This window comes from Equus caballus, chromosome 6 (genome assembly GCF_041296265.1).
Source record: "Equus caballus isolate H_3958 breed thoroughbred chromosome 6, TB-T2T, whole genome shotgun sequence".
NCBI classification, from domain to species: Eukaryota; Metazoa; Chordata; class Mammalia; order Perissodactyla; family Equidae; genus Equus; species Equus caballus.
In genome coordinates this window covers 20,481,289-20,498,839 of record NC_091689.1, presented here as the reverse complement: position 1 = coordinate 20,498,839, position 17,551 = coordinate 20,481,289, and the positions used below count along the sequence as shown (strand labels likewise).

The window sequence follows — 17,551 nt, the reverse complement described above, 5'->3', positions numbered from 1 at the left end:
TTTGCTCCTAGGAATTAAAGATACATTTCCACAAATACAAACAACATATGTTCAAGGTTGCCCACTACTCCATTATTTTAATAACAAAGGCCTGGAAACAATCCAATGTCCATCCATAACACACAGATTGAATGAGGACTGGTACAGCCACACAATGGAGTACTATGTGGCTGGACAAAAGAATGAAGAAGGTCTCTATGAACTGGTAAGAAGTGATTTTCAGGAAATATTTTTAATTGAGAAAAGCAAGATACAAAGAAGATGTATATGCTAACATTTATGAAAATGCATAAATGACTGGTTTTGCAAAAGAAACTCAGGAAAGATAAACCAGAAATGATTTCAAAAGGGAACAAGGAGGAAGATACATGGACGGGATTGAGACTTCTGAGTACTGCTTTTTTATAATTTTGACCTTGAACCATGCAAATGTTTTACATATTTAAAAAATAAAACTATAAAGACTAAAAAAAATGCAGCCTGGAAATTAGCTACTATGATATCAATTGTATACCCATGCATATCAAAGAGGGCAGCTTTATAAAATTTGATAAAACAGTTAAATGAATTGGAGGGACATACTTCATCCAACTAGAAAGAAATTACAAATGTCAATGACAAATTGCAGTTTAGTAAGGAATCTTTTTAGGTCCATCGCCAGATTATTCTGAATATGCTACAGGAAAGGTAACTCACCTTTGTCAGTGGCTTTCCCTGATGGCAGTTGATACCGCCGATGAAGATCACGTTAGGCATCACAGGTTTGGGATAGTCAAACACAAAGTCAGTTCGTAACAACCAAATTGACGTATGGCTTAAGAGATCATATTCTGTGACCGTCTTTTGGAAAATCTCAGAAGCAAATTCTAAAACATTTTTGATGAAGTAGCGGCAAAATAAATATTCCTCGAAGTAGAAGATATGTTTCCGCACTCTCTCCCTGAAAGTCAAGGTGTCCGGGAACCCTGAGAGAAATCTAGGAACATAGGAAGGAGCACTGGGACACTGCGTACCCTCTTCAAGATGGTGGCAAATTACTACCTTGGTGAAGACCACAGATGGGAGGGAAAAATATTTGGCTACAATGAAGCCACACATATCAAAAGGATCCAGAAAGACCGCATCAAAAGAATTCTCTTCTAGGTATTTTACTAACTTGGCGTCATTAAACAGACTCCTACAATGTGAGTAAAAGTGTTCAATAAAACTATCACCAGATGAAGTCAGCAACGTAGAAAGTAAACTTTGTTCCTGACCTTTCCAGTGAGCCTCAGAGAAAATGTTGAACTGAGGATCCAGCTCCTCCAGAGTGTAAAACGTAGAATATGTCTTTACCGTAAAATTGAGTGATTTCTCTATGTGCCAACTCACCTCTGGCATGACTATGACCACCTCATGCCCTCTGTGGATGAGTTTCTCCACAACCGAATGCATGGTAAACCAGTGGCTCCCATCCATGGGTACCACCAGCAGCCAGCCTGCGTCAGCAAAGCCGGGTGTCAGCAGGAGACACACACATAGAGGAAGGGAGCCGGTCAACATTGCAGGAGCCATGGATCAGATAACTGCAGCCTGGAGCAGTCCAGCTGCATGGGTTCTAAGTGCAAGCAATACAGCCGGCAGAGGAAGCACGGGCACAAAACCTGCCTCAGAGAGGGTGTGTATCCATACCACCATTAAAAAAAAATCACTCTCATTGCCTATGATTTACTCATGAAATGATAAGGAATGAGTAGTATTTTCTGAGACACCTATTTGTACGTGTTCCAGATAAGAACAGCTTTCGATCTTTGCCTTTGGGCAGAGATCATGCAGCGAACAGCAGGGCCACTGTAGAAATAATTACGAAGAAAGGCTTTTGGGGCTGGCCCTGTAGCCGACTGGTTAAGTTCGCGCGCTCCGCTGCAGGCGGCCCACTGTTTCGTCGGTTCGAACCCTGGGCGTGGACATGGCAGTGCTCATCAAGCCACGCGGAGGTGGTGTCCCACATGCCACAACTAGAAGGATCCACAATGAAGAGTATACAACTATGTACCTGGGAGCTTTGGGGAGAAAAAGGAAAAAGTAAAATTTAAAAAAAAAAGGCTTTTGTACTCTGAGGACTTAGAAAGATAAAAAGGAAAGTAAATGTCAATAAAGCTGGTATTTTTGCAGTATGTCCCAAAGGAAAACTTGGATTTTATCCTGACTACCAAAGACTCCTTGTCCAGAAAAGACTGGCATCCCAAGTTCCAAGGAAAGACTTGAGGCCCCTCACCAGGGACCTCTTCACTGGCAGTGGACCTGAGGTTCCCAAGGGTGTCTGAAATGCCTGGCTTTGCTCCTTGTCTTGTTCCACCTTCAGACCCTTTGAGGCCTCCAATATGGTGACATAAAATTGACACGCCCACTCTAGGGATGTGATGGAATGTGACTGTCGTTTATTTTTAGTCACTTTCCCTGGACACGTCACATGCAGTGGGCGGTCGCCTGCCCAGAAGCTCTCTGCTGGGACTCTTCTCTGCTCTGCTTCCACATTCCTCTGTCTAGACCTCTGCTGTGGGCTCGCCCAACAGGCCTGGTGTCCTCCTTCAGGAATCTCTGCATCTGTCTCCCACACTGTACCAAGCACTCCTTGAGGTCAGGGGACATGTCCTCTTTCTGTTTGCACCCTCGTTCCGCACTCCCCCCGCTATGCCTCGCACAGAGAAAGCACATGAGGAATGTGGGCTGCACTGGACCGAATCACCATTGCTGTTCTCAATCTCTGAAACCTTTAGCTGAAGCCAAAATGATTTTCTCCGTGTCTCCCTCATTCAGGCCTGGATGGAGGCTGGGGTGGGCAGCGGAAATGCCAGAAGAGCCTAAACGGGCTACAGAAATAATGCACTGAAGTTACCCAAGTGGGCAAGAGAGGATAATTGCGAGGTATTTTTAGTGTAGTCTTCCGTATGCTACCTCCAGTTTGTGGGGACGAAGTAAACACTGGGGATGTTATAAACGTTCAAGGTTATGTGAAATTTTATTCACAGGGTTTGCACAGGAGATACAGCTGGAAAATTATTTGAAAGTGAAGGTGAACTTGAAGCCCTACACAAATGTTTCCAATGGTTACGCCACTTGGGAATTACCCAGGCCAGAACACGTATGATCTTAGTATGGATTGCGAACAGCAAAAACTATAAACCTAAAGATGTGAATGACTAGTGAGTAGCCTAAAGGCCAAGCGGACCCACGAATCCACTTGTCAATGCCGAAGCCAGCACTGTCGCCCCACCGCGACTCCCGAACTCTCCGGGAAGAAGAACTACATTGCCCATAAGACCCCGTCAGACGGGCCAGCGCTCCTGCGGGGTATTCTGGGAGGCGTAGTCCCGGTGTTCCGTAGATCGCTGGCGCTCGGGGCCGTGGGAGACCCGCCTTCGCCACCATGGCGGCCCCCGCTGTGGGCGCGTCCGTTCGCTTCGGGACTTGGCTGTGGCGGGGGTCAGGGCTTTAGGCAGTAAGTGGGGCCGGCGGCCGGGGCCGCGGGGACGTGGGAGGCTTGGGGCCGTGCCGGCGGCAGGGCCTGAGGAGGGCGGGGCGAGGGTCTGCGCGGCAGGCCCCGGGACGCGGCGTTTCCCGGCGTCCGCTCGGGGGTGCCCGGCCGCGGGCTCGGCCCCCTCACAGCCCAGGGTCCGCGGTGGCTTGGGGGTCCTGAGGGCCTGACCTCGGCGGTGCGGTGGGGAAGACAGGAGCCCGGACACGAGGTCGAGGCCACAACTTCCCGCTGCAGTTTTCGTGCTTTTCTTGCGAGGAACGGGTTGCAAAGGAACCTCCTGCCCTTAAAGTGCTTCCTGTGCCTTAGCACCTGCGTTGGGCGCTCTGCCTTGCTCGTCCCCGGGTGACCCCCCGCCGCACTCGGTGTGAGGCCTTGAGCGGCCCTCCAGGTCCCGGTGGTGCTGGGATCTCTGGGTTCCTGTCGGAGGGACTGGAACCCCATAAGTTTCGTGGCCGTCTCTCCCCATGGCCCTCCGCCGGCTCTCCCGCTCTGCGACCATCTGCTACACTACTGGACAGATGAATTTGTCCCATTGAGTTCAGGCAGGTGTCATAATCTGGTCCAAGTGTGAGAAGCAGAGACTTTAGGAGGGATTGAGGGTCCCGGGGCCCCTGTCAACTCTCAGGATCTGGGATCGGCACTGCCGCCCAGCGTGGGATCAGGTGGGTGATGGGGTGTCTTCCCTTGTTCAGGAGCGGTGTCCATGTGCCTTCTTTAAACGGCTGTCATTTACTGTGTGCCCAACCCCACACGAAATGCCTTTCTTTCGTGATGTCGTGTGATTGTTGAAATGACCCCGCGTGATAGGCGGTTTCCCGTTTTACATATAGGAACACAGTTAAGTAACTTAGCCGGGGTCACCCAGGTCGTGTGGAGCAGGGATGAAAATGTCCAGGTCTTGCTGCCTCCAAAACCCACACTACTGTGTATACTTTCTAAGGAACAACTTAAAGTAGATACTCCCAAGTATAAGACAGCGAAATGTGCGGACAGTCTGGGTTAAAATTAAAAGCATTTATATAACATGCCTTTTTCTTTAAGGGTAGTATTTAGTTTCACAATGTTTGGGGACCTATTTGAAGAGGATGATTCCAGTGTGTCACATAATCAGTATGGAAAAGGGAAGAAATTAAAGACCAAAGCTGTGGAGCCCCCTCCTCCTAGAGAATTCACCAATTTAAGCGGAATCAGAAATCAGGGTGGAACCTGTTACCTCAATTCCCTTCTTCAGACTCTTCATTTCACCCCTGAATTCAGAGGTATGCTCGTTACATGCATTTGATTAGTAATATGTACCACAGTCTCTAGGTGTAATTAATTATGCCAAATCACAAAGTATCTCAGAGCTGTACAACACGGGATGTGCTTAGTGTTGCTGATGTAACATGTAGATTTATAATTCTCTCTGTAGAGAGGTATGACGCTTAAATTATCTCAAATATATGCTGTGTGATCACAGTGATGTTTACTAAGAAAATGAAAAAATAAGGCAATCTTTTCTAATTCCCGTAATGTAAAATACAACATAAAGACAATTTTGTCATGAATGCCAGCCTTCATTTCTATTACACTATTTGTATTTTTGAGTTTTCAAATTTCTCCAAAGTAAACACTTAAGGCAGAGTTACCCAAACAGTTATCTCCTTCATTTTGGAGTACGGACAGTTGTCTCATTATTTGTACAGTTTCAAATTCTTCATGTGCGATTCTGAAATCCAGAAGCCTCTGACAAAGCCATCTGATGTGAACTTGTTTGGGCTCAGAACCTGGCCTGATGTGAGGCTGTTTATAGTCTTAGTTGTCTCACTTGGGTGAATATTCATACATTTGTTACAACAATATTAATCTCCTTGATTAATGGATGCTGTTTGTCTCAGACCCTGCTGGGATGTAAGATTCACACATATAACCCTTTCTTCATATTACCTTTCTAAAGTCTGGAAATTCTGCATTCCAGAGACCCAAGATGTGAGATAAGGAATTATGTGCAAGGAACAGAGACTCTCTCAAATCAGCTCGATCACAAAGGGGGTTTATTGTGAGGATCTAGGGCAACCTCCCAGAATCCACCTACAGGAAGCCAGTCTGACCTCCTTGGACCCTTGGTTTCTTGCCCCTCTCTCTCTCTACATGTTTGTCCCATTCCCGTCTCCGCAAACGAGCTTCCTCCACAAGGGTCTTAGTCTCTGTCTTCCCTTGATTTCATGTGGGCATTTCTTTGCCGTCACCTGGCCCTGATTAGGCCAGCTTTCCATGGTGTCTCCATGTTTTGAGGACAGACAGCCTGGCTCATCCTATATCTGGTGTCACATCGCCCTTCCCACCACTACCAGATTTATCAACTCTTTGTGACACCTTTGTTGCTCCTAGGTTTAGAAAGACTTCCTGCCTCCAGACATTTAGTAGACATTTACCGTTGTCTCCTTCCCAGAGTCTTTCTCATGGATTGCCCTGCATGTGGACCTAAGAGTGGTGCCTCCTGTCCCTGACTCCCTCCCGTCCATAGAAGTATCTCCCTGACACATTCAGTACTTCCACCATTAGAAACTCTCAGCATTAATAAGCAGATTCCGAGGGGGTTAAAAGTTCTCCAAGTTTTAACACTGTTGAAGTTAAAGGGCAACTTGAAGTAGAAAGTAGTCTTAAAAAGAGATTGAGGAAGGATGTTTGGTGGGGAGAGGAGGTGGACTGGTCCTGGAGAGTACCGCAGCAAGCCCAGGGCTGAGAGCCCCAGGCCATTTTCCTCTCTGGCAGAGGGGATCACCAGCCAGGCACATGGGCTGAGCTCTTAGAGTGGACTGTGCTCTCCTTCTAAGACTTAGTGTGGATCCCGATGCTTATTGAAGGGGAGGTGAAATTTGAGGAGGGTCAGCCGTAGCAGCAAACTGGGGTGGCAGATTTTGGAGCTTTTGGAATCATATTTGAAGGAGTAGGGCTAGACTGGGTTCCACTGTCCTTCCAGCTCAATGAGTATGATGAGAGTACACGGAGAGTAGTGGGACGTGATTGTGAAAGTCCTTGTGTGGTTTTTTGTTTTCACCTTTAGATTCATGGTTCATTTTAATTCAGATCCTGCCAGGAACTCAGAAGGAATATAACATCCACAGCAGTAGTCACTAGGGCAGGTTTGTGTTCAGTGGGAGACAACACCCATCCGATCCCATCCCTTCTCTCCTTGCGGTATACCAAAGTTCCCCAGTAAGAGTACCTGTCTAGATTTGAATACAGATTTCCCCACAGATTCAGATATGCCCCATTGGCTGGCATACCTAGATGTTGCGTTTAAAAAAAAATCTGGAGACTATCACTAAGCTGCCAACTTACTTTTCCTGGTAAGACCAGTACCGTCTATCATTACCCTCAACACAGAAAAGACATTTTCATACCAAAATAAGAAAGGGCATGATCTCAGAGTTGAAGGTGCTCCTTCTCATGAAAGGGTGGTTGGAAACCTCACATGTCGCTTGTAAATGAACACATGTGATACTATCACATATTGTATATTTCCTAATATTCCTCATGTGGCTTTTGGGACCCACTGCCATAGGCAATAGGAAGCCATCAAAGATTTTCTGATATTACTGTTTTTAGTTTTATATGCATGATTTTCCTTTTATAGATCTCCATACTGAAACCTTATGGAGATAGTGGTTAAAAATAATGTTACCCAAAAGTAAGATGTGTAGAGTAAGGGTATAAATATCGCCACAGTCAGATTTCTGAGTTTTTAACTGATTTCACTTAGTAGTGGTCTTGGCTTTCTAAAACAGTTTTGTAAAATGAAATAATGTCATTTACGTCTCTGATTCTACTTTTTTGTTTAGAAGCTTTATTTTCTCTTGGCCCAGAAGAGCTTGGTTCGTTAGAGGATAAGGATAAACCTGATGCAAAGGTATTAAATCTATGATGTACAGGGGTTTTTGGAGAATGGAGTTCATGTTTTTTAAGGAAGGAATTAAGTTCCTTATTCAATAATTTTATTAATTACCAAATATGATCTTTATTTTCAGACAGTAACTTGGCCTATACCTACTGGCAATGGAATTTTCCTTCCAAAACAGAATTACTTTTCCAAATATAATGCTGCTGCTGCTGCTTTAGGCACACACCTTGCTCTCTGCTGTGTTCATTCTTTCTTCTGGTGAAGGAGATATTTGCTAGTTGTCCACACTAACCAACCAAAAATCTACTTAATGCACTTATTTTAACAACAACAAAAAATGGAGACCAGTATTCTTTCAATTTGGTATTCTGCTAATAAATTGAGTAAGGAATTGATTTATTATAAGTGCATATCTAGTCATGTTCCTCCCCTCTGTAAACGTCATTCAGAAGTTTATTGCTCTCAGGCTAAAATCTGCACTTAATAGGAGTCTTTCATGATTCAGCCCAGTGCTTCTCAAACCACCTGTGTGAAAGAGTCAGTTTTTGTGTATTTTTTTATTCCCAGTCTGTTGCAGATCATACTCTCAGGGAGTATGTCTGTATCTGGGATATTTTAGAGAAAGGATGAACTATTAGAGACTTAAATTACTGTGTGTGTAATCAATTGGGTGGTTTATTAGGATTTTCATATTGATGTGTACTTTGTCAAGATGGAGAACTCCAGACAGCTAAAACTTTTGGTGTTGAATTAGAATTTTCAATGACGAATGAATCTTAGTTCACTCTTTAAAATATTTGTAAACTTTCTCCTGAGTGAACTAAATGAGCCAGGAGACATGAGAAAACAGCATGCAGTTCTTTTGAAAAACCCCAGCACCATTTCAAAGACTTCATTTAGAAACGTGTATGTGTCTCGCCCAGGTTCGAATCATACCCTTAGAGTTACAGCGGCTGTTTGCTCAGCTTCTGCTCTTGGACCAGGAAGCTGCATCCACAGCCGACCTCACAGACAGCTTTGGGTGGACCAGCAATGAGGTACGAAGGTCAGCTTCTCGAAGGAAAAGTTACCAGCAGTAAAGAGTAAACGCCAGTTTAATCGTGTTGTCTGACTTCCTTTAATTTTACCTTAGGGTCTCAAGCTATTGCTTAAGGATTTACTTCTCATATTAAATAATTACGAGCTAGCGATAAGTTTGTAGATGCTTGCTGTATGCAGGACTTTATGAATGGGTGTGATTTGGGGTTGAGGAGAGAGTTGTGGATACAGGGGGAAGCATAAGAGCTGATTTTTACAATTTCTACCCTTAATATAGTCTAGTTGAGATACAACACCTATTGCAGGGAAATTACTTACCATTTATATAGCAAACTGTGAATCAGCTTTAAAAGCTGCCTGGCGATTTTATCTGCCTTTATGACATGCTTTCGTGTTTGAATCTGGGTGTGCCGATTGAACATTTGCTTCGAGCAAAACAGTGAAAGCGTTCTGACAAGTCTTTCCACTTTCCCTGTCCAGCCTTTCTCCTGACCCTCTTCATTTTCTTCCTGTATCCTGTTGTGTGCAGGCTTCCTCTCATTTTTCTGTTTGAGTTCCTAAAGGATGTTTCATTATATACAAACACTGAACATTTGTCAGCAACAAGTAAAGGTGCTTGTTATGAATATTGATAAGCTATTAGCTATGGAAAATTGAACAAAACCAGGTCTGTGATTTTTTATGTAATAGATGTATTCTTGCAAAGACAGAGGTATGGGAGGCTATCACAGAATTTAAAGAGGCAATGATCAGAATAATGCTACGTTGCCTTTAAAAATAAACTAAACCGTCGTCCTCTTCTAAGCAGGAGCATTCCTTCACTACGTGGTGCTGTGTGGTGAAGAGGGAGGCTTGGGCTTTGAAGTAAAGTGGGTGTAATTAGGCCCTCCATGGTGCATCCTGGATCGCTGGTGTGGGGCAGGTGTTTTGCGTTAATTTCTTTTTCATTCCTTCTTATAAAAATAACCACTTCGTTGAGATACAATTCACATGCCATAAGATTCATTCTTTTAAAGAGTACAATTCAATGGTTTTTTAATATATTCAGAGTTGTACACCCATCACCACAATGAATTTTAGAACATTTTCACCACGCCAAAAAGAAACCCCAAACCCTTTAGCAGTCACCCTACCCCCCAGCTCCTGGCAGCACTTATCTACTTTCTGTCTCTATGGATTTACACACAAATGGAATCATATAACATGTGCTCTTTTGTAACAAGCTTCTTTCACTTAAAATAATGTTTTCAAGATTCATTCGTGTTATAGTATGTATCAGCACTTTATTTCTTTTTATTGCCAAGTAATATTCCTTTGGATGGATATGCCACATTGTTTTTGTTAATTTAGTCATCACTCAGTGGATTTCCCTTTGTTTTTGATAATAAGCTTTCACTAAGTTGCTGGTTTCATACCTCTTAAAGCTGTGAAAACCCCACTTATTTATTTCTAAATAAAATCTTGTAGAAAACCCTCCAGGACTGGACCTGCAGTGGTAGAGAGGGTCTCTGAGGGACCTTTGGCAAACTTAGAATTGTTCAGAAACAGAGACTGAAAACTTCCACAAGTTTTCTGTTCCATCAGAGCCAGTGATAACTGGAGAAATTGACATCCTTTAGTGTCTTATATGTTAAAAAACATCCACTTTATCAGCTTCTCTTCTCACGAAACTTATCTTTAAAATTGTCTTCCCTCACTGGCTCTACTTCTGTACCTTCCGTCTGTTCCTCTACCTCCTTTCTGCCTCTCTTGTCAGAGTCACTCATGACATCCATGTGCCAAGACCAGGAGACTCTGCTCTGTTCTCAGCGGACTCTCAGTCGTGCGCACTGCCTGACCTTAGAGCGCCAGCTCCTGCTGGTTCCCCGACCGCCGTCTCCTCGTTCTCCCCCCGCTGCCGTTCCTCAGGCTCCTGTGCTGGTGGTTCTTCTCTTCTCCACTTCCGAGGCTGGTGTACCCCTTGGCTTTGGTTTACAAATTATCCTTAAGGAGTAGTTCAGTCTGTTCACACAGTTGCATGACTCACAGTGGACTACAGCAAGTTCCATTGGAACTTTTCCAACAGCACTGTTAGTCTTGTTTCAGTTGGTGTATGTGTCAAAGCAATAAATTCTAGTTCTTTTCATATGTTGATAATTCAGACTGTTCACCAGTCCCTCTGATCCAAGTGAGATTTTGCTGTGCATACGCTGCCAACTCTTAGAGACTGCTCTGTGCCTGTTGTGTTCCTTCTTCCTCTCTCCTTTCTGTGGCGTGGCCGTGTGTAGGTTTCCCACAAGAATGTGTGCACCTTCCTGTTTTGAAGTGAGTTGAGTTTTATGTATACACTGACCACCACCTGTTCATATCTTCATTTTGTAGTAAAAATAAAAAGAGGTGGTGATCTCTTAACCTGTTCTCAGCTCATTTAGCCTAGTCATCTTTGAATTTGATCGAAGCTTACCTATGGATTTCTTGATAAATCTCGTGTTTTTTAACAAATGTCACTTTAAAAATCTGTTTTAAAACATCTGAAGCACAAAATTACATTTAAAAGTTACCTGTTTTATAGGAAATGAGGCAACATGATGTGCAGGAACTGAATCGAATTCTCTTTAGTGCTTTGGAAACTTCTTTAGTCGGGACCTCCGGCCACGACCTCATCAATCGTCTCTATCACGGAACCATTGTTAACCAGATTGTTTGTAAAGAATGTAAGAATGTCAGTGAAAAGCAGGTGAATATGCAAGAGTATTTGAGTAATAACTTATGTTGTAAATTATAGTTCATGTAATTAGATCTATTATCTGTAAAACTACATGAGGGTTAGAGTTTATTACTAGAAATAACTTTATCAGGTTTTTTTCTTTTTCTCTGGCTACACCCAAGCCATAAATTTATAATCCAGATTTCTCTATGTAAACTGAAAGAAGCAAATATCTTAAAACATACCTTTAATCTTTAATTCTTTACTCTAATATTTAGGAAATAGATTTGGGGGATGTTTACGAGTAGAGGTCTCTGGCCTCGTGAGAAAAACCCATATTATAGTTGGTGGTTGGAATATTAGAAAAAAAGATCATTAGAGAAGTAGTAAGAATAGTACTGAGAAGTGTTTAAACTGACAAATGTCTGTAATTAAATATTAGATTTAGTTTATTGATGTCTTTCAGAAAGTTCAGTGTACATGTGTGCTTGTTTAACGATTGTATACATAAAGCTGTTATAGTCCTCTTTAAACTAGTGTGACCTTTGATTCTTTGTCATGACACAGATTGCCCATTTAGTCTAATTTGATATTTGCTGATGTAAATATAGTAATCTCTGTTCTACAAGTTATACAGCAGATGATTTCATCACTGAACAGTTGTCTTTAATAAAAATCTTCTTTTGATATGGCAAGAATTATAGAAAGTTTCTGTATTTGACTATGAGTGAAAAATTAAATGGCATTTTCTAAATATTACATTAATTGCTTTTTTGGAATATATGTTTATATTTTCTCTTCTTTTTCTATTTTTTTATGAAAGAGTTGGGGATAAAAAGTACTTTTGGGCCCTTATTGCCTGTACTAATAGAAGGTTTGGTCAGCCTAGTTTGGAAATACTAAGATGTTGTGTGTCTTTGAATTACTGTATAATTGACTTAACTATAATGTAATAATTTACAAAGTAATGTCAAAACATAGTGTATATGAAGATGTTAGAAATTACAGACATTGTTTTCACATATATATTATAAACTATATAAATGTTACTTTTATTACTTTAGATTTCCACATGAACTAATTAGTGCTCAATTATTTTACAGTTCTCATAATGCCTTAAGTAATGCTATTGCGGGCACACGAAACTATAAATATGCTTTAAACATGTCACATTTTAAGTGCTTATTGTTAGAAATATGTTGTAGTCCAAGTGTAGTTATAGTAGGATTGATAGGCTCCCATTTTACAAAATATCCTCCTCTTAATTTTCATAAAAATACCTTTTTATCCTGGCTCAGAATAACTTTTTTCTTAAAACTTCCTCAGTATATCTTAAACCAGCCCCAGCAGAAGAAGATGAGGAAGCGGAGTTTACATTAGAGAACCCAGCCCTGCCTTGCTGTCGTAGTCTAGAGACTGAGACAGCACTTATAAACCCAGAATTTCACGTTGTCTGATCTGAGATATATATTTTCATATGCGCAATATTTTAGGAAAAATATATCTGGTTATTCCCAGTATAGGTATGAGTTGGAGATGTGTTTGTGAACCTCTGTGAAATTATTTCTTGAACCTTCATGTGTATTTCAGGAAGACTTCTTAGATCTAACAGTAGCGGTCAAAAATGTGTCAGGTTTGGAAGATGCTCTCTGGAACATGTATGTAGAAGAGGAAATTTTTGACTCTGACAACTTATACCACTGTGGAACTTGTGACAGGCTGGTTAAAGCGGCGAAGGTAATGCTCGATACTCTGCCTTTCTGTCGGGCCCCGCTTAGTGCTCAGCAGTAGCAGGTCTATCAAGTGAAGCCGGTTTCTATGAAAAAGTCTGAAAGGTGTACATGAAGCTCTTAATTAATACTAAGGATTGAGAACTCATTTACGGTATACAGTCATGGGCCACATAACAACGTTTCGGTCAACAGTGGACCACATGTATGACGGTGGTCCCATAAGATTAGCACCCTATAGCCTAGGTGTGTAGGAGGCTATACCATCTGGGTCTGTGTAAGTGCGCTCTGATGTTCGCACCAGGCCGAAATCACCTAACGCTTTTCTCAGAACATATCCCTGTTGTTAAGTGACACATGACTGTACATATCTGTATTTTCATTTTTCACAATAAAGAATTTATTAAGCTTTCAACCCATCAGTTCTCTCAACTTCTTTCTCACCCAGGAAAAATTTATTTGTACCTCAGTGTTTCTTAAATTTATCTTTTTTTGATAAACTCCCCACATCCCTGCTTTTTGCAATTACCGTTTGAAGACGGCAATATGTTTTTATTTCTGCCAACCAAGGAGCTTGTTGAGCTCTGCTTTGTCTACTGTTATGAAAATAGATGGCTTTCTTCGTTTTCCGCATATGTGGTTATTTTACAATGTCCCTGTGTCTGTCCTCCTGACTGTGGCAAATCTAATAGCCCTCTCCTCCTCCCCAGTTGGAAATACTGAACTTGCTGACTCAGGGGCTTGACAGAGTACTTCTGGGTTTCTTTCTGTACAGCAAAGCACAATAGAGGATGAAAGGGGGGCAAGATTTAAGCAACTGATTTCTTCTGCAGTATGGCGTCAGCTCTGCTGCTGTCATTATTGTCTGCAGTGGTCACTATTCCAGTGCTGGTGGATGACACGATAGGCTGTTTATTCCTAGTGTGATAAGCTTGAGCTCAATTCGCTAGTGGTTTTTGAGCACTTACTTAAAGAACTACCACAAAGACACATCTTCACAGTTACTCTGTTAAAGAGAGAGCACTGTTCCTAGAGCTGACAGTTGTTAAATTTTCCAATAAAGAAAATGAGGATTGATGTAGATAACATGATATTGATTTGGATCCTGGAGATTGTAGGTGAAAATGTAATAAAAACAATAAACCCCATGCTTGTAGCTTTCACAACAGGATTTGAAACCAGGTGAATTTTGTATTGTTCAGTATATAATTCTGTCCAGCCTTTGCCCTTTTATGAAACCCAAAGAGAGAGGTTTTTTAAATTTTTTTTTTGAGGAAGATTAGCCCTGAGCTAACATCTGCCGCCAACCCTCCTCTTTTTGCTGAGGAACACTGGCCCTGAGCTAACATTGTGCCCAGCTTCCTCTACTTTATATGTGGGATGCCTGCCACAGCATGGCTTGATAAGCATTGTATAGGTCCACACCCAGGATCTGAACCAGCAAACCCCGGGCCACTGAAGCGGAATGTGCAAACTTAACCACTGCACCACCAGGCTGGCCCCCCGAGAGGTTTATTTTTTTCCTATTTATTTTGTATTTCACTTTTGATGTTCCAACTACAATCTAATAAATATGAAGTTCAGAGTATGGAAAATCTTGGAAAGATACTTGAACAAATTCTTAGTTTTGGTTGAACTTAATTTGCATGTAAGTAAAACAAGAACCTTTTGCTAAACCAAAGCAGTTGTTTTATGCACCTTTTATATCATTGGTTTAATTCTTTTTCAAAGGAAATTTTTTGATCTTGATACTTCCAGGATTGCCTTCTTTTCTAGTTGCATTAGATTTATTGCATTCTAAGTTTAAGTTTGGTCGTGCTACCTAAATTAACGCAGATTTTTTTGTTCTTAGCAATCTTTCTTTTCTCAGCCACATTATAGTTGAAGTTCCTTGGTTTTTTTAGATGTATTTTTTGAGCTTGTTTGAAAATCTTTCCTGTTGTTATATTGCTGTTTTCTCATTTCACTTTTTTTACCCATGAAATTTATGGAATTGTTTTAAATATATTTCTAGGAATGTTAGATATTTATGATTAGGGATAATTTTATATTTGGGGAAGGACTTTTTGGCCCCCTAACATGCCATTAGTGCAAGGGAATTCGGAAAAGCTGATGACTTTTAAGTAAAAAGCAGTTTAATTTCATGCTTTGTTTTAAAGCAAGGAATGAAAACCAAAAGAACCTTTCTTGTCTGCTTTTAAGAACAGTAACTAAACCCCCAATCAGTGGATCTTAACATTTGGGGAGTTAGAGCCCTTTGGAAAGTCTAATGAAAGCTATAGATCTCCTCCCCAGAAAAATACATAAACACATACAATTTTCCTATAATTTCAAGGGTTTGGATCCGTTGAAACAGGTCCCTAGATCCCAAGTTAAGAGCTCCAGTTCTTCAGGAAATAAAAAGATCTGTGTGTCTGCTGGGTAAAGTGCAGACACTGAGGAAGAAGGAGGAAGGCCAGACCTCAGGAAGGAAAGGAGCCCTGTTAGAGGGGGGAGCACGCAGTGACAACACGCCCATCAGAGCTTTGCTTTTAGGATATCAACACTGAAAACATAAAATTGAGTTGTAAATATTTAGTTGTAAGCATAAAGGAATGGCGTCACCTTTAGTCCATAAAATAGATGAGTTTATATCAAGAAGTATATTGAGTCCTTGGTGATGAGTTTATGTGATTTAAGGACATATTTCTCTTACAACTCTCATAGGTTTCTTTTTCATATCTTAAGAAATATTATGTATTCTTTTATATAACTCTGCTTTTAAAAAACTTTCAAATTTTTTCTTTTAACAGTCAGCCAAATTACGTAAGCTGCCTCCCTTTCTTACTGTTTCGTTGTTAAGATTTAATTTTGATTTTGTGAAGTGTGAACGATACAAGGAAACTAGCTGTTATACCTTCCCTCTCCGGATCAATCTCAAGCCTTTTTGTGAACAGGTTTGAACTATTTTCTTTTGCAATTCTTTCTTCTCCCCCTCAAGATTGAATCTTTTATTCACCTGATTTTCAGTTGGTTTGTTGCAGAATCTCTCAGCCTTGGCACTTTAACATTTTGAGTTGGATAGTTGTTTGTTGTGGTGGGCTGTCCCATTCTTCCTAGGATGTTAAGCAGCATCCCAGGCATCTGCCTACTAGATGACAGTCGAATTCCCTCCTCCCCGACCCCCAGTAGTGACAAAAATGTCTGTAGACCTTGCCAAGTGTCCATGTCTCCTGGGGGCGGGGAGGAGGGCTCGCTCCAGCTGAGAACCATTGGTTTATTACAGTCCTCCTGAATTTCCAAAGTAGGGAATTGTTCTCAGTCCTTTTTATTAGACTCTCCTTGGACAGTCTTTGAAATGAAAATTGAAGAACAAAGTTAGAAATGACCCTGCATTAGGAAGAAATCATTAATGAGCACTCTGCTGTTTGGATTTAGTTTACTTTAGATGTAGTAATGAACTACACATCTAGAAAATGAAAGGTAATTGGAACTTCTCTAGTCTAGAAGTTGTAGTCTTCAAGACATGGGAAGGAGAAAGTTTTGAAAAGAATTTAATTATGTAATCAACCTACTTTATACTCCATTTAAAAATATTTTCTATATAATTACTGTAATGCCAAGATCAGAGTGATAAGACTAATGTATTTCTTATTACAAATCATTCTTTATGTATTTATTAAGACCAGAACATTGATGAGCTAGCTATTAAAAGTATCTTTTTTTAAATGTTCATAAATTCAGATGGGCCTTCTCTACTTTGAATTTAATTACTGAGCTTTTTGGTTTTTGTTTTATTATATTAATTACCATTCAAAGATTATGATGTTATGTAACTGAGTCTGTTATTGACACACACAGAATAAATAGTTTTTCTAGCATAAATTAATGTACTTCCCCTTCCCCCTATTTACTGCCTGAAAAAAAATTTTTTTTCACGATGAGTTAGTTCTTTTTCTTCCCCAGTTTTATTGAGAACTAATTGACGTATATCACTGTGTAAGATTAAGATGCACAGCCTGACGGCTTGATTTATGTGATGTAAAATGATTACCACAATAGGTTTAATTAACATCCATCATCTCACATGGAAAAATTTTTGTCCTTTTATAAAAATTAGTTTGTCTCATGATTTTAGCATACTTTGAAATAACAAAACTGAAGTAAGTAAAACACTGAGCACTTACCTACCCCTCAATAATTTTACTTTTTGATTTGTATATTAATGAAAAAAGTTGTCACTACATCTTTTTTTACATCTCTCTCTCTTGTGTTTACCTTAACCAGACATTTACAACAATGGTGCTTACTTAAAAAGTTCAATTTTTTAAGCAAACGCTTTCCTCAAATAATTGGCACCCCTCAAGTAACATCCATTTGCAAAGTATCTCTTAACCTAAAGTAGGTTTTTTTTAATGCCAGTGTAGGTGTTCATCTGTTGGGTCAGTCATAATTATAGAGCACAGTAATTGTAGAAGAGATTGATCATAGAATTAATAAATCCAGAACGAACCTTTTCTTTTAACTAAACTGCATCTACGCAAAACCAGATAGTATTCATAATTGCTAAATTCCTGTTAAATGTGGAGGACTAAAGTGTCAGGAGGCGTGACAGATAGTAGATATGGCTCTGACTTTGAGGCTCGTGACAGTCTAGTTGGAATATAGGACAGATTCAACAGCTAAAGAGCACATTTATAAAACAGCATAGTAGG

At 40.8% G+C, this 17,551-nt stretch overlaps 2 protein-coding genes across 47 annotated transcripts in view; one reads left to right on the top strand and one right to left on the bottom strand.

Moving 5' to 3' along the window:
- Positions 1 to 602: 602 nt before the first annotated feature.
- On the bottom strand, positions 603 to 1,678 carry LOC111773863 (UDP-glucuronosyltransferase 1A10-like). The gene has a single exon (XM_023642618.2). The coding sequence runs from the start codon at positions 1,552 to 1,554 to the stop codon at positions 646 to 648; it is 909 nt and encodes a 302-aa protein (XP_023498386.1). The 5' UTR covers positions 1,555 to 1,678; the 3' UTR covers positions 603 to 645.
- Positions 1,679 to 3,335: 1,657 nt separating this feature from the next.
- USP40 (ubiquitin specific peptidase 40) overlaps positions 3,336 to 17,551 on the top strand; it is a 77,426-nt gene continuing 63,210 nt past the window's right edge. For 11 of the 46 annotated variants that reach the window (XR_011439540.1, XR_011439541.1, XR_011439546.1 and 8 more), the window contains exons 1-7: positions 3,342 to 3,481; positions 4,562 to 4,779; positions 7,345 to 7,412; positions 8,327 to 8,440; positions 10,993 to 11,157; positions 12,718 to 12,864; positions 15,650 to 15,793. Coding sequence is in view for 20 of the 46 variants with exons in the window: in XM_023642602.2 (XP_023498370.1) it covers positions 4,581 to 4,779; positions 7,345 to 7,412; positions 8,327 to 8,440; positions 10,993 to 11,157; positions 12,718 to 12,864; positions 15,650 to 15,793 (837 nt within the window). In the remaining 26 variants the exon portion in view is untranslated. Of the gene's footprint in view, positions 3,482 to 4,561; positions 4,780 to 7,344; positions 7,413 to 8,326; positions 8,441 to 10,992; positions 11,158 to 12,717; positions 12,865 to 15,649; positions 15,794 to 17,551 lie in introns of all 46 variants that reach the window. The other 35 variants (XR_011439547.1, XM_070269503.1, XM_070269516.1 and 32 more) reach the window with 33 other exon arrangements.

Excerpts from the sequence above, each read along its gene's own strand:
- LOC111773863 (XM_023642618.2), bottom strand. The coding sequence starts at position 1,554 with ATGGCTCCTGCAATGTTGACCGGCTCCCTTCCTCTATGTGTGTGTCTC.